General features: G+C 42.1%; 1 protein-coding gene across 1 annotated transcript in view; it reads left to right on the plus strand.

Moving 5' to 3' along the window:
- The window catches only part of TRIM71 (tripartite motif containing 71), a 60868-nt gene extending 46463 nt beyond the window's left edge, over positions 1–14405 (plus strand). The window contains exons 3-4 of the mRNA XM_042044027.1: positions 3811–3945; positions 6600–14405. Of these exons, the coding sequence (XP_041899961.1) occupies positions 3811–3945; positions 6600–8051 (1587 nt within the window). The 3' untranslated portion in view covers positions 8052–14405. The remainder of the gene's footprint in view (positions 1–3810; positions 3946–6599) is intronic.
- Positions 14406–14716: the final 311 nt, after the last annotated feature.

Here is a 14716-nt window from a genome sequence, read left to right on the forward strand (position 1 = left end):
ATGGAATTATATATAAAGTTTTTTATGACTTGAGGCTCTAGTTCCTACTGTTCAACAGAAGACAGGAAATACAAAAAATTGCTGAGTGCTACCATTCTACAAAATGGCAAGTCCTGATTTGGGCACCTCTGTAGTCAGTGCAGATACCCTGAAGCATGGCCAAGTTCTGTAATGCTGCTACCTTGCTACTTCTGACTCTTGCACGTTTCCTCATAGGTTCGTTTTGCACCATCAGTTGCTGTAGCCACTGTAGCAAGATCATGACTAGTTTTTCCCTCAGGTGGTGAAATGTACATAAAAGGGAGTTCACAGAGGTGTCCACCTAAAGGGAGCTTGCAAAGGACGCCCAGTTTCCAATAGGACTTTGCCCTTCACCTTTTACTCAAAACCGAAATGCGCTGCTAGCAATAGCTAGTGATGGATGTCTGCATTGCTTTCCTTCATGTTTGTCTGCCTCACTGGAAGCTATGTGTGCAGTTTCCTGGTGTGGTGGCCCTCTGGAATGTATCACCTGCACAAGGACTGTTGCACTTCAATTTTGCTCTTGAGGAATTGGAAGTACCAGTTTTAAAGATACACTGCAAAGTCCTTTACTTGTTTTTAACAAACACAAGGCACTGGTGACATTTCTAATAGAATGGGGAGTAGTGGTATTGGCCACCTTCAGACCCCTGAGAAGCCAGAAGTGGAGAGGTACAGCAGCAACTAAATTATGTACTGCATTGTCCAACAGCAGGAAACAAAACAGTTGCTCTCCATCTCAAATTCAGTAACCCAGCATAATTCTTGGCTAAACACAGGCCTTGTCTTCTGTCTCCCAAGTGTATGAACTGGTTGACCATCTAATTGACTAGCGCTGGAAAAATTATGACATACTGTGAGGAGAGAGCATCATAAAAGCTGTTTTTCTTTACAAGTATTTGTTGTTAAAAAGATTATGTGGTGTCTGAACAGAACAAGAAATGCTACTGCTTAACATGCTTCCTAAAAAGCTGACCTCTCTAAGTTCCACACAGGAAATGCCTGCAGAACAGCAGGAGTGAGTTTTCGTGGCAGAACTCGGACATCTTAGAGTAATCAAAGTGAACAAGGGCTTTCCATGTGAAGAAGAATCCCAAAAGTTGTGCTTAATGCTCTTGGCTTTTGCTTCAGATGTAGATAACTTGCCTATTGCTGTTCCCCCCATCATAACTATGCATGTCTGATGCTGTCAGCCTTCCCAGGCTGTTCTAGCTTATTTGGGCAGAGTGCAGGATCCTCTGAATTTTACCAAAACTTCACCAGTATCCTGGATATTAGAGTCTTAGCATTTTGGGCATCCCCACTGATCTGAGCTGTTCATACTTGGGCAAGTAAAAATAAATCCAGATGATGAGATGTGTAGTCGGTAGACAACCTTGTGCTATTGTTATTTGCCCTACCATAACTGGTTCCTACAGCTGAAAGATCACAGCATCCACAGGGAATTGCTACCTCTCCTGCTACAATGGAGTTCTTGAAAGGTGGACTCTGGTTTTAGTGGGGGTTAATGAGGAAAGTTGGGATTGCTCCTATCTCTAAGGTATAAAAAGGGATGCATATATGTAGATCATGCTTCTAAATTGGTACTGCTGTACAAAAAGCAAAAATAAGTGAATCAAGGCTTTTATGCTTTCACAGACATCATTGTTAAAATTGGAATATGAGTGGATAGTTTCCCTAACACTTCTCAAGGAGATACCTCTTTCTCTTTGCTAGAGAAGGAAGGTGTTTTGCTGTACTTGATGGGAATCCAGGTCTGTTTTGGAAGAAATGCATGCTTTTTCCCTACAGTAGGGCAGGTTCTGTATTTGAATGGCAAAGAAGAGATAGAGGCACAGTATTGTTACATTTTCCAGCTAGGTCTGAGGCTTACTGGCTTTTATGAAGCCTTAATCCATGGCCAATTGTGACTTCATGTCTGTTTCGTGAAGTGTTGCAATGAGATTTTCATTTTTTGTCAAATTCGCCTGCCAGAAACTTTGTGAGAGGGCAGGTCAGGTCAGCCTCCAGTGGGACTGGGATATGTAGGCTGTCTATGAGTTTGAAGACATTCCCTGTTAAAACTGTAGTGAAGGTGACTCTGGGAGCTCATGAAAGAGGAAGAGCTGAAAGACCTGTTCCTCTTATTGAGTCCTGGGCTGCAGGCTGGCTGTCAAGTAGCACTCCTGTTTTCCCCAACAGTTTGCAGGAGAATTCTTTGGAGCAAAGATAGAAATGTTGTCTTGTCCGATTTTTTTCGGGGTTGTCTTCAGCTTGTCTCCAGAGAGCAATCACCCAGCCAAGTTAGTCTCATTTTTCTTTCAGAAAAGTATCTCTTATGTGACCTGAAAGAATAAGTCTAATTCAGACTAGTTGTCTTAAAATAACTTACCTGGAATGAAAATGTCCACGTAACACTATATTTAAGGTTTTATGTTTTGGCATTCCAACTGTTGGCATAAACTAGAAGCTGCTGAACTGAGAATTCAAAAATACTAACAACTATTGAGTGAAAGATGACAAAGTACTGTCTGACTTTCTAGATGATGCTGGGTCACATTGGGTAGTTAATAGATTGTTGCATCAGGTGGTTCTTAGATTGGTACATCCTCATATGTAGAATTAAACTGAGGGTATCTTCCAGAAGGTTCTGAATCTGTGATAAAGCCTTTAAATTACTTTTTTGCTGACTTCAATAAGCCTGCATTTCTGAAGAAAAAAAAGTGTTTCCTAATGTTCAGAGGGAACCACTGTTTCAGTTTGTGCCCATTCCCTCTGGTCCTGTCACACAGCACCACTGGAATGACTCTGGCTCTGCCCTCTCAGTGCCCTCCCTTCAAGTATTTGTATAAATTGGTAAGAACCCCTCTTTTTTAGGCTGAATACCTTCACATGCCATCATTTTGTTCTAGAATTTTGTGACTAATAAGTTAGTCTTTTTTTAACCTCTTTGAGGTTCACAGGCTCATCTACTGGTTCACTGTATGACAAAAGTGTTGAAAAATTGTTAACCATTGGTATTGAACCTTTTCCACTGGGAACTGTGATTCCTTCAGATTTGCCTGGTCTTTGTTTTTATGCCCCTTTCTGTAATATTTTGTGAAACTTGGGAGTAGTTTAGGAAGGATTTTTTGAGGAAACCATTTTTAATTTGAGGGGGGAAAAGAGACATGCTCCTTCTGTGTGCATTCTGCAGAATGCTACTACAGAATGTTTTTAAAATACTAGCATTGCAAGGTTAAAATAATTTGGTCTCTACCCAAGGTGTGAATAGCTATATGAATGCTTTTTACTGATAACCTTTTTTTTTTGCTTTTTCTTTTAAAATTGATTAACTTTATGCGATGTTAGGGGTATTTCTGTGCAGCTCAGACACATAGACAACGCAGTCTATTCCCTACACTGTCATTTCTTACTAGGAGCGGACCCATCACACAACAACAGTCTGAACCGTTTTGAGGGAGTAGAAAAATTGGCTTCTCTACGTGTAAGAAAACAGGAGTGTGAATTTCTGTGCTAGTCTCTTGTTTACCATACTAGCTGCTTGCTGGAATTGCACAGGGAATTTAGTGCTGTGGTGTTGGTGCAAGGCACAATGAAGGTGTAAACTCCATGTAATAGATGTATGTAAACAATCCTGTCAGTTTTTAGGCTGCAATGTATGAAATGGGTGAAGGCCTAGTAAGAAACTAAGAGTTGTCACTTCATGCCTTCACCTGAAGGTGTAGTGAAATGTAAGCAGCAGTCCTCTGATGCATTTTTAATTGGTTTGGTCGAGCCTGAAGTGTGTTTGTCTGTTTTTCTCCCTAGCTGAGTATTGAACAGGCCCAGGCTGTGGCAGAGCAAGTTGAGATGAAAGCGAAGGTGGTGCAGTCTGAAGTCAAAGTAGTGACCACTAGACATAAGAAGGCCTTGGAAGAGCGGGAGTGTGAGCTGCTCTGGAAGGTATGCACCCTTACATTTGTGGTTTGTACTGCTGACAAGTGATTTTCAAACTGAAAAAATACTTAAACTACTACACAGCCAGATTCTGATATCCAAGGAAAACTGCAGGTTTCCTTAATGGGAGCTGCTGGTGGGGTTTTTGCAGGGGCTGCTGCATCCTCAGAGCAGTGCAGCCCCACATGTGGGCTGGGCGCTCCCCCTGCTGGCCCAGCAGCTGCCCTGAGAGGAGATCTGCTCCATAAACAATGTCTTCAAAATATCTTTAATGTGCTGCTCTAGAATCAGGTGCATAGTATAACCAGTTTCCCGATCTGCTTCTCATAAAGGACAGGAGCAAAGCTGTATATCTCATCCATTTTTTTTTTTTTTTTTTAGAAAGACTAGCAGAAATTCTGTGAGACCAATTTCATTGTCCCCATCCCTAAAAACCTTTACTCTCAATCAAGGTAGCATCCTCCCTCTAATTATTTTTTTGGAACTAGTACAAGAAAAGAGTACTCTCCAGCAAGAATATCTGCACAATCCTGAACTGATGGGCTCGTTTCAGCCACAATGCGTGTGTGGTAGTTTGAGAGGAGGAAAGGAAGTAACAGGCAAGTTTCTTATTCCAGAAAAGTAACTTAATGGTCATGGCTTTTCTCTGCTTGTTTAGCACAGATTAGTTTGGATTGGCCGTTTGCATCCCACTTGTAGAATTGAACAGGAACACACTCTCAGCTGTAGGATTAGGACTTTCAGATCACCAAGTCAAGCTGACTTGTCCGATGACCCCATGACTGCTATAGTGCTAAAAGGGAGCAATAATGTTTGGTCAAGATGGGAAAGGTTTATGAGTAAACCGAGACTGCTCCTATAACAAGCAGTGGCACCAGAGAGTGCAGCTGGAAACCAGGTGCTGTGTGGCTGCTGCCTGTACTGCAGAGCTGGGCAGGATGGCACGTACGTGTGCTTGGCAAGGCACAGGCTGCCCAGAAGCAGTGCCATTCTGCTAGGGCGTTTCTCCCCTCTTCTCCAGCAACATGAATTGGAACAGTAATTTCCTGGTTTAATATCTGTTGCCAGCAAAATGACCACTCTGGTAGAGGTTTATTGTATAGAACTGCTCTAGCTACAGTGAGACTCATCCCCTGCAAGAGAAGCTTTGTTTTCTTTTGTAAGTGTCACTAACAAGATTAAAAATGCATTTTATATAGTTAGTGTACTCTGAAGGCTGCTTTTTCTGAGGTTTTGGATCAAGGGAGATGAGTTCACTTTTCACTGTTAACCTTCCCCAGGAAGCTTGGCAGCTTTCTCTTTTAAGGTATTCCTAGTACAGAAGGAGTAAGAGCTGCCCCTAAGCTCTTTTTATCCCATGGTGCTGTACAAATGCACTTTTTGGGAATATCTGCACTGAGAGCAAGTTCTCTTTAAGTTAGAAAACATTATTTTAAGAAGAAAATATGGTGATAAATTATTTTAGCAAAACAGAGTCGAACAAGCTCTTGGATCAAGTATGCTAATAAACATTTTTTTTATACTAGAGCTGAGTCTAAGGATTAAGCTGAGACCTAAGATCAATTTGTCTTGGACATCTATTGGAAGAAGCATCTCCAATTCTTTTTTTACAGTTTGGTAAAACCTGCATACCTGAACTTACAGCATGTTTGTACATATGTTATGTAGTCAGTGTCTAACCAAGGGGTGTTCAGACATTGAGTCTTCCTTCATTAAAATGCATTTCAGTTATTGTTCTGCAGCCAAGCAGGTATTCAGACATCAGGAAACGTCTTCGCTTTATTGTTGCAAAAGTACATGTCACATTAGTTTTACAAAGCAGGTGTCTTTGTCAGATGGTCCTAAGTGCTTTTTCACAAGTAAAGGTAGACACAGGCTTATATAGATGAGTTACAAAACAACCATTTTTGCACCAATTTCAGTCCCTCAAGCAGGGACTGGCAGCAACCTTCTGTGTTATTTGAAGTGACGTTTACAAAGCATTCTGTTTTAAAGCACGAGCTCAGCATGACCGCCAGTATTTACAAGAAACTATTAAAATAATTGGACCCTAAAAATCCCTGGAGATAGATGTCTGTTATTATCCAGTCACATGAAAACAGTTCTGGCGCGAAGGGGAATGACAGGAGCCCACGTGCATTAGCTGATGCTGACTCCCAGCCTCAGCTCTGTGGGACAACAACCCACCTTCTGAAATTGGTCTCAGTTCTGGTTAGTGAAGCCTCAGCCTCTGCTCTTCTTGAGAGGCTGCAGTAACCTCTGTCTTCCCTGGGGGCTAAATGGAGGTGTGCCTGTGGATGATCTGTCAAGTACCTTGCAACTAGAAAACAGAATACCATTTGGGGAAGCAAATAATTACTAGTAAGCAAGTGATTCTTGCTTTCAAATGTCACTCTGATGCAGCAGATCTGCAGGGTAGGAATGTATGGTTTTGCCTGGAGGGTAGGAGAGACTAATAATCCTACATTTGGATAAATAATTAGTTTTCCTTGTTTCTTCTTGTCTACATCGTGGCTTTTGGATGTTTGTTCTGCAGCTGTGTGTCAACATGCAACAACTCTCCAACTGGCTTTTATGTAGAAGGGAGACTGGAGGAAATCTGTGTTCTGGTCTGTCTTTCCTGATGTAAGTGTGCTTTTCTCTCCCCCGTTTCCTACAAGGTGGAAAAGATTCGCCAAGTCAAGGCCAAGTCACTCTACTTGCAAGTTGAAAAGTTACGTCAGAACCTAAACAAGCTGGATAACACCATTAGTGCTGTACAGCAGGTCCTGGAGGAGGGTCGTACCATGGATATTCTTCTGGCTCGGGACCGCATGCTGGCTCAGGTGCAGGAGCTGAAGAACGTCAGAGGCCTTCTCCAGCCACAGGAAGATGACAGGATCATGTTCACCCCTCCTGACCAGGCATTGTATATGGCCATTAAATCTATGGGCTTTGTCAGCAGTGGGGCTTTTGCTCCCTTGACCAAAGCCACGGGGGAAGGTCTCAAGCGTGCGCTGCAGGGCAAGGTGGCCTCTTTCACCGTGATCGGCTACGACCACGACGGGGAGCCTCGCCTTTCAGGGGGTGACATGATCTCTGCAGTGGTCATGGGCCCAGATGGAAACCTTTTCGGGGCAGACGTCAGCGATCAGCAGAACGGAACCTACCTGGTCAGCTACCGTCCCCAGCTGGAGGGAGAGCACCTGGTGTCCGTGATGATGTGCAACCAACACATTGAGAACAGCCCCTTCAAAGTGGTGGTGAAGTCTGGGCGCAGCTACATCGGCATCGGGCTGCCGGGGCTGTCCTTCGGCAGTGAGGGAGACAGCGACGGCAAGCTCTGCCGCCCCTGGGGGGTCAGTGTCGACAAAGAGGGCTACATCATTGTCGCCGACCGCAGTAACAACCGCATCCAGGTGTTCAAGCCATGCGGGACCTTCCATCACAAGTTTGGCACGCTGGGTTCCCGGCCGGGCCAGTTCGATCGCCCTGCCGGCGTGGCCTGTGACATTTCGCGTAGGATTGTCGTGGCCGACAAGGACAATCATCGCATCCAGATCTTCACATTTGAGGGGCAGTTCATTCTGAAGTTTGGGGAGAAAGGAACAAAGAACGGCCAATTCAATTATCCATGGGATGTGGCTGTCAATGCAGAGGGCAAGATCCTGGTCTCTGACACGAGGAACCATCGTGTTCAGTTGTTTGGGCCCGACGGTGTGTTCCTTAACAAGTATGGCTTCGAAGGGGCACTCTGGAAGCACTTTGATTCCCCCAGAGGTGTGACATTCAATCATGAGGGCCACTTGGTAGTGACGGACTTCAACAACCATCGCCTCCTGGTCATACATCCAGATTGCCAGTCAGCACGCTTCCTGGGCTCCGAGGGCACCGGGAACGGCCAGTTCCTGCGCCCGCAGGGAGTGGCCGTGGATCAGGAAGGGCGCATCATTGTGGCCGACTCCAGGAACCACCGGGTGCAGATATTTGAGTCCAATGGTAGCTTTTTATGCAAATTTGGCACTCAGGGAAGCGGCTTTGGTCAGATGGACCGTCCTTCAGGTATAGCTGTCACCCCTGATGGCATGATTGTTGTGGTCGACTTTGGAAACAATCGAATTCTCGTCTTCTAATCTGTGTTTGAATTAGGAAGAAACTGTCTCAGGGAAATTCTTCTAAGAGAAAATGAAAAAAATACAACGTTAATTCAAACCTACCTCATCTTTAATTTTTTTACAGATGAATGTACTTACCTTTTCTGCAGGGAGTGAGCCTGTAAAATTGAATTCTATCTACCTCATTGTCCTCCCTTCCCTCCCCGGTTTCTTGCCCCCTCCCCATCCCCACATACTCATAGTTCAGAACGTTTTACCTCTTTCCCCCCGATGGGGTTTCATGCACAAACAAGTGTTGCTGTGCACATTAGGTGGTTTGTGTGGTGAGTTCTGTTAGACTAAGCCAGGAAAGGCGCTATGTAACTTTTTAAGTGGAGAAAATGGTAGTAGGTGTTTGTAGAGAATTTGTGTTCTTGACCATTCTGCAGTTCTGTGGGTGGGGACATGGGAGGGAGGGACATTTGTTGTTGGTTTGGTTTTTTTGTTGTTTTTGTTTTTTTTTTTTTTTATTGCTGCTGCAGCAGAGAACTTTTTCCCGTTCTCCTTTTTATACCTCAGTGTGTTTGATTTACTGGCGAGCACAGCATCTTGTTCCCAGACAACTTTGAACGTTTTGTGAAAGTGAGTGGAAGTCATTCACCAGGAAGAGCAAGTTTGCATCTTTTTTGGCATTTCTCTGTATTTTTTTACTAAAACACAGTAATTTAACAGCACAAAGTGAAGCTGATGAAAATGCACAAAAATTCTTTTAAGTTTAAACCAAATTGTTCGTTTTAGTGGCTTAGTGCGGTCATTGTAAAGTTAAGATAAAAAGCAAGGCTTCCTTTAATGTATCCTGTTGTTGAGAATTTCATTTTTACCCCTTTTCACCTGAAAGCTAAATTAGTTTGAAAAAAGTTACTGTTTCTTTTTATCAGTGCCCCTAATCTGGGAAACAGAAGAGGTTATAAGGAGCACTGAAACAGGGAAAATCAAACCCTTTTGATTTACTTTCTTTCTGAAATGACTAGCGTTTTTTGCCCCTCCCCGTAGAGTGACTTTAAGGGAATAACGTTTGATTTTGTTAGAACAGAAGTGGTACCTTTTTCCAAAAGTAAGAAATAAGCACAGCTTTGGAGATTCAGGGTGTGTTTTGGAGAAGTCAACAGTTGTTTTGCTTTGTTTTGGGTTTTTTTGTTTAGAGAGGATTGCAATAACTCTTATCAGTGATGAGGTTTTGTTTTGTTTGGTTTTTTTTTTTTCATCTTCTGGCTTCCCCAAAGAGCTGGACTGAAGATTTTGAGAATGTCTTCTGTAGCTTTTAGGGTGGGTGGGGTGGGCCTGTAACTCCCTGCTGCAGGATCTCTGGCTACAGATCCAAGTTCTGAAGAATTACCAGTACCAGCTAAAGGCAAACTGCATCGAGGTGAAACTTTGCTGCTTTTTTCCCAGGGCAGTACCAAAGAATTCTGTGTAAAATTAATGTATATGATCCTTAAAAGCTTGGAGGCAGGGGAAGTTTGCCCTTTAGGGGATATAAAAACAGGTGTTCTGAGAAGCAGAAACTTTTGGGGAGAATAGAGATCTCTTTAGCAAAACGTGACTTTGAATCCCTGGGAGGATTTGGTTTTATTCTTCGATTTCTTGCATTCCGGTTTAGCTGTTCATGCAGATATGGTCTCTACAGACCTGTAGCTTCACCCTCTGGTGTTGGCAAAGGAGAATTGTTTAAAGTGGGAAACAGGGCTCTTCTGCAATGCAAAAACTCATGTGTCAGTACTCTTGGGTTTGGAAGTGCCATGGGATTTACCTTACTGTTTGCAAGAGATCTCCGAAATGTAAACATGGTCATTGTTGAAAAGTCTGAAGAGCCTTAACCATCCTCCAAGGAAAGGGTTCATCTCTCTGCCAGCCACCATGCACAAAAGTGACCTGAGGTTGAAAGGCTCTTTACAAGTTTGTGAGAAATCACAAGGTGCACTTTCCTTCTTGCTGCTTTTCCCCTCCAAGGAGTGTTAACTTTCTGGGTTTTGTAGAAATACCGATGATGTGTGCAGACAGAGAGAGCTGCCACTTTAGAGGAGGCTTAAACTAAAGGACCAGAAAGAGACAAGAAAGATTCATGAGATGGCAAAACCTCTTTCAAAAGAAGGGTGAGGAAAACCACCTAAGTTAAATGGGATAAAACAACTGTGCTCCCTTTCAGCCAAAGCCTCAAGGAAGCAGACTCTTCAAAGCAGTGTGTTTCAGTTAGGCTTAATCTTAGGATGGCATGGTTTAAAAACAGTCTTGAAAGGATAATCTTTTATACAGATGTCTGTCATTAAATTTCTGTGGCCACACAAAATGTGTATGAGAGAGCGCTAGTTTACCTTCAAGTTTTGCAAGTTCTGCCTGCATACACGCCTCCCTTCTTGGGGGTGGCCTACAGTTGTGACAGATGTCCATGGTTGTTTTGTATTATTCAGCCCAAGAATTATTTGCAACTTGGGCTGTGAAAACTAATAGCCTGCAAGATGTAGATACCAAAGAAAATTGGTTTTAAAAGCTTTAATGTTTTGTCTGCAGTGTCCTTGCATTTATCCTATCATATCTTAATGAAAATGGCAGGTCTCTTAATACTTTGACCAGAGTGGCTGACAGTGCTGAAGTGTCCTAGAAATGCTCTTGTGCTTAAATGGTTGTGGCGTTTGCCCTTCTCTGCAGCTAGAAGGGAGTTGTTTTTCCAGGCATTAAAAAAAAGTGAAGTGTGCAGTCAGGATTGTGTTGAACTGGAGGAACGAACGTTTTGCCCCCCCAGCCTGCACCGTGTGGAAGGTGACAGACACTGAAGCTGCCCTTTGCTGTTTTGAATGGAGCCATTGCACAACCCCGCAGCCCAGCTCAGTCAGGAAGAGGAATGACTTGAACTCTTTTTAAGTTGCTGTCTATTTAACTCATAATTTAGTGGGATTTGCTTGCAAACTGAACCTGGAGTGTTTGACCTCGTGTTGGGGAGCTTTTTCGTTTTAAAAACACTACTATTTAGCTACCCAAAAGAATTCCTTATCTTTGTGATAAATAGTGCTAAGCACACTTGGTCTCATTGAAAAGTGGTAGTGTAGCTTATAAAATGGAGTGTTTTATATGCAATGAAAAAAGTAGTGCTAATATACAATGCCAACATCAGGTGCCCCATAGGGGCCTATTAAAAAGTAATATACTTAAATGAGATTCAAACCTTGCTCTGCTTTTCCATGCATGTTCTCAGGTTAATGCCCCAGTATGACAACATGCATGCATGCAGAGAGGAAAAGCAAGGCTTGGAAGCTGGATTGCAAACCAAACAAGCATTCAGAGTAACCTTCTTAACTAGGGGAAATGGCCTGGAGAAGGGTGAAGTGAGTGTGTGCCTCTTCATTGGGGAACAGCAAATGTGGGTGACAGAGCTGTCTTCTACTAGAACTCCCAAAGGATTTTCTCTATGCCGTGTTAAACCAGTGGCTCTCTGCAAACCTTTTGCTTGACAAAATGTTATCAGCAATCAGTGTGGCTGGTTTGGGTATATAAAGCAATCTTGTCCTTTCTTAGAATTATTTAAGCAGGAATTTTAGTAGCAAGCTGAAGCAGATTCAGTACTTGATAATGCAGGTCCTTCAGATAATTCACTCCTTTTTATTTAGTACCTTTTAAATATAACTTATTTAAGGAAGTCCATAAACCTTAAACTTTTAAAGAAAGCAAGGGAAGGAAGATAACACCTGAAAACTAATGCATGTTAGGGCCAGACATAACCAACTTGGGAGAAAGAACAAGTCACTTGGATTTGGCATTCCCTTGGAATTGAAGGAGAGTGGGCCCAGTTTGTTATGTTACAGTTAAACCAAAATTAATTTCTGAAGAGAGCAGGTTTATAGGCTCATCTTGCCATAACTTTGATAATAAGATTTATTTGTTCAGTTCTAGTTTAAAAAAATATTGTGCCAAAGTTTTGTTTATTTTTTAAAGGAGTGTAAGCCAAATGGTGCCAAAAAGGTAATAGGGTATTTTAAAGTAGAGATATTTAGACAAACAGTTTGGAACTGTATAAAAAAGGAACACTGGTACTTGCGTTAGACAAATATTGTACCTTTGGTCTCTTGGGAGTTTGAAACCGTTTGCTGTGGTACAAAATGCACAACTAGAGATGCCACTATCTTTTGCTTGAAGTTCTACCTCCATTTGCAGAAGTAAATCATCTACCTCAATTTAGCATCAGACAGGTTTGGGAAATAGCTGAGAATCTGCCTGGGGGGAGGATTCATCCTGCCTGTTGGAAAAGCATTTTAATTGAAAGAGATACTAAGTGTGTACTATGTGGTGACTGCTTGCTTTTGTTTGCTTTTGTTTTTGCTGCCTGCCTATGGAGATATTAAGCTGCCCTCACTAGAGAATCTGTAAATAAAACCAAATGTTCAGGCAAACTGGACTGAGACCTGAAATGCTTTTGAGTTTGTTCTGGTTTCACTACGAGGTATGGAAGTGTAAACTTTTGTTCAGTATTATGACACTACTGGCTGACGTGACATATTTCATGTTCATTTGCAGTGTTCTTATGTCCGTAAGACCTTTAGGTCTTCTCTCTACGAGAGAAAAACTTTTATGCATGCCTACCAATGGGTCCTGTTTGGGAAGACTGGTGTTATGATTGCTGTAAACACAATGCTATACCAAATGCTTGAAGGGAATAAGGTCCTGATTTTTTATTTTATTGACTTGGTGATTGTATTAGTAGCTTGCTTGACTCAATGGGATTTTTTCCACCATGACAAAGCAATCAAGTTCCTACTCCTGGAGGGCAGCTTAGATTCAGACACACTCAGGAGAGGCAGTTTAAAACCAGTGTCTTGGGGTTTTAGGCAAGTTTAGTAGTGACGTGCAACATACCCCCTGTTGTACCTATGGAGTAAAGTTGCAGAAGCACATTTTCAGACTACTCTATTGGGGGGAAAAAAAAATCCTTTTTCCTCCCCAGTTCATATTAAGGGGTGGCAGAAGTGGGTACAGGAGACCCCTAATAACAATAGGCTGTGTTGGGTTTGGTAAATGTTATGGTGGGAAATGTACATTGATGTCTCTAAGTGATCTTACGGGTTAACAAACCAGACTGGCATCTTTTTCCATCATTGTTCAACTAATAATGGTTCTAAAAGTGCTTTGTGTACCTGCATGGTCTTAGACCTTCTATTAATGATTGTATCAACTTACAAACTCAGGTAGATAATTTTTTTAAGCTCTTTTCATGGAGCCTTACTGACTGAATGTTAAGTGTCTGTGTACTGATGTAGTTAAGTAACTTCCTTTTGAACTACCAAACTAGTTTAAAAAAAAAAAAGTCCTTTTATAGGTTTGTAGAGTACTTTTCAGACAATGTAGTAGTTTTTCCTTCAGAGGGAGAGATGCCTGTTTCTGGGTTTTGTTTTTAGGTTTGGTTGGTTGTTTGTTTTTTGTTTTTTTTTTCCTAAAATGACTAGGAGTTTTTTAACTAGTTTGTAAGGTTTGCTTAGTCACCTGAGTTGGTGGGGGTTTCTTACATCTGTGACTCTTGTTTGTACTGTGCATTACCTGTCATGCCCTGCTCACTTCGTGCACAGGTCCTTGGAGGAGCTGAGGGTGTTGAACACTTGCCTGAGATTTAACTCAAATAGAAATTGCAAGCCTGGAACAAAATGAAGCTCAGCCCCATGAAACCAATGTCAAACATGCTTTTTTTTTCTCTCCCCCCCATTTAATTGGCTGTAGATGTATGCCCCATCTTACAAAATTTTAACTACTGATTTATAAGTGGCATTGCCTTGGTGCAAGTTTGCATTGGGATCCAGGCTGATCTTGTCATTCTTTGGATGTTGGGCATCTTGAGTTGATTTGGTTTTTTGGTTTCCTCTTCTGTTATTTCTTTTCTACTTTAGTTGACTAATCATGCTGCTCTCCTAACAATAAGAAAGTATCTCAGGAGGACAGACAGTGCTCTGCTTTTAATGAGCTGCTCAGAGCTTTTGTATCTAATTGAAAATGAGCCAGGCTGTGACAAGAATTGCCATGCTCCAAAACGGGCATCACATTTCTACTTGGACAAAAAGTGATATAATTTTTACTTGTCAGATGTTGAGTACTGCAGAGAAGAAAGCATGACAGGTTATGTGCAAACTTTTACATAGAATAAGTGAAAAAAATGTTAGAACCCTTGTGTTAATGGAGGCTTCTGAATGTATCTTTGTGGTCCATAGGGAAGGCTGAAGGATGTAGCAAGGAGACGATGTATCAGCTACTGGCAGCCTTAAAACAAAGTCAGTGTCTCTCTGGACTTTAAAATGTTCCTATGCAGTTTATTTTATTTTTGTTTAATCAAATAAATGTGAGGTTTTTTCATGGCAACTCTGTGTGTGTGTGTGTGTTTCTGTACTACCCAGAAAAAGTCTTCTCTTCTATGAGGATGCAAAAAAGAAAAAGCCCCTCTTCATTGTCTGTGCTGTTAGAAAAAATTGCTCATTGTCATGGCTGGAGGAAAGAGTTGTGATATTGAACTCACTGTTTCAAACGCCATGCTTTTTTTCCAGTATTTTGCCAGAAAGTTTCTGGTTTAACTTTTTCAGGTCCATTTCTAGGTTTCCATTCCTTCACCTTGGCAACTGAAAGAATGCTTCTTCTGCATGGCAGTGTAAAGCAAAGCCACCAGAACATTCAGT

This window comes from Corvus kubaryi, unplaced genomic scaffold (genome assembly GCF_017639235.1).
Source record: "Corvus kubaryi isolate FWS band 111438036 unplaced genomic scaffold, C.kubaryi_AGA036_p1.0 37398, whole genome shotgun sequence".
NCBI lineage: Eukaryota > Metazoa > Chordata > Aves > Passeriformes > Corvidae > Corvus > Corvus kubaryi.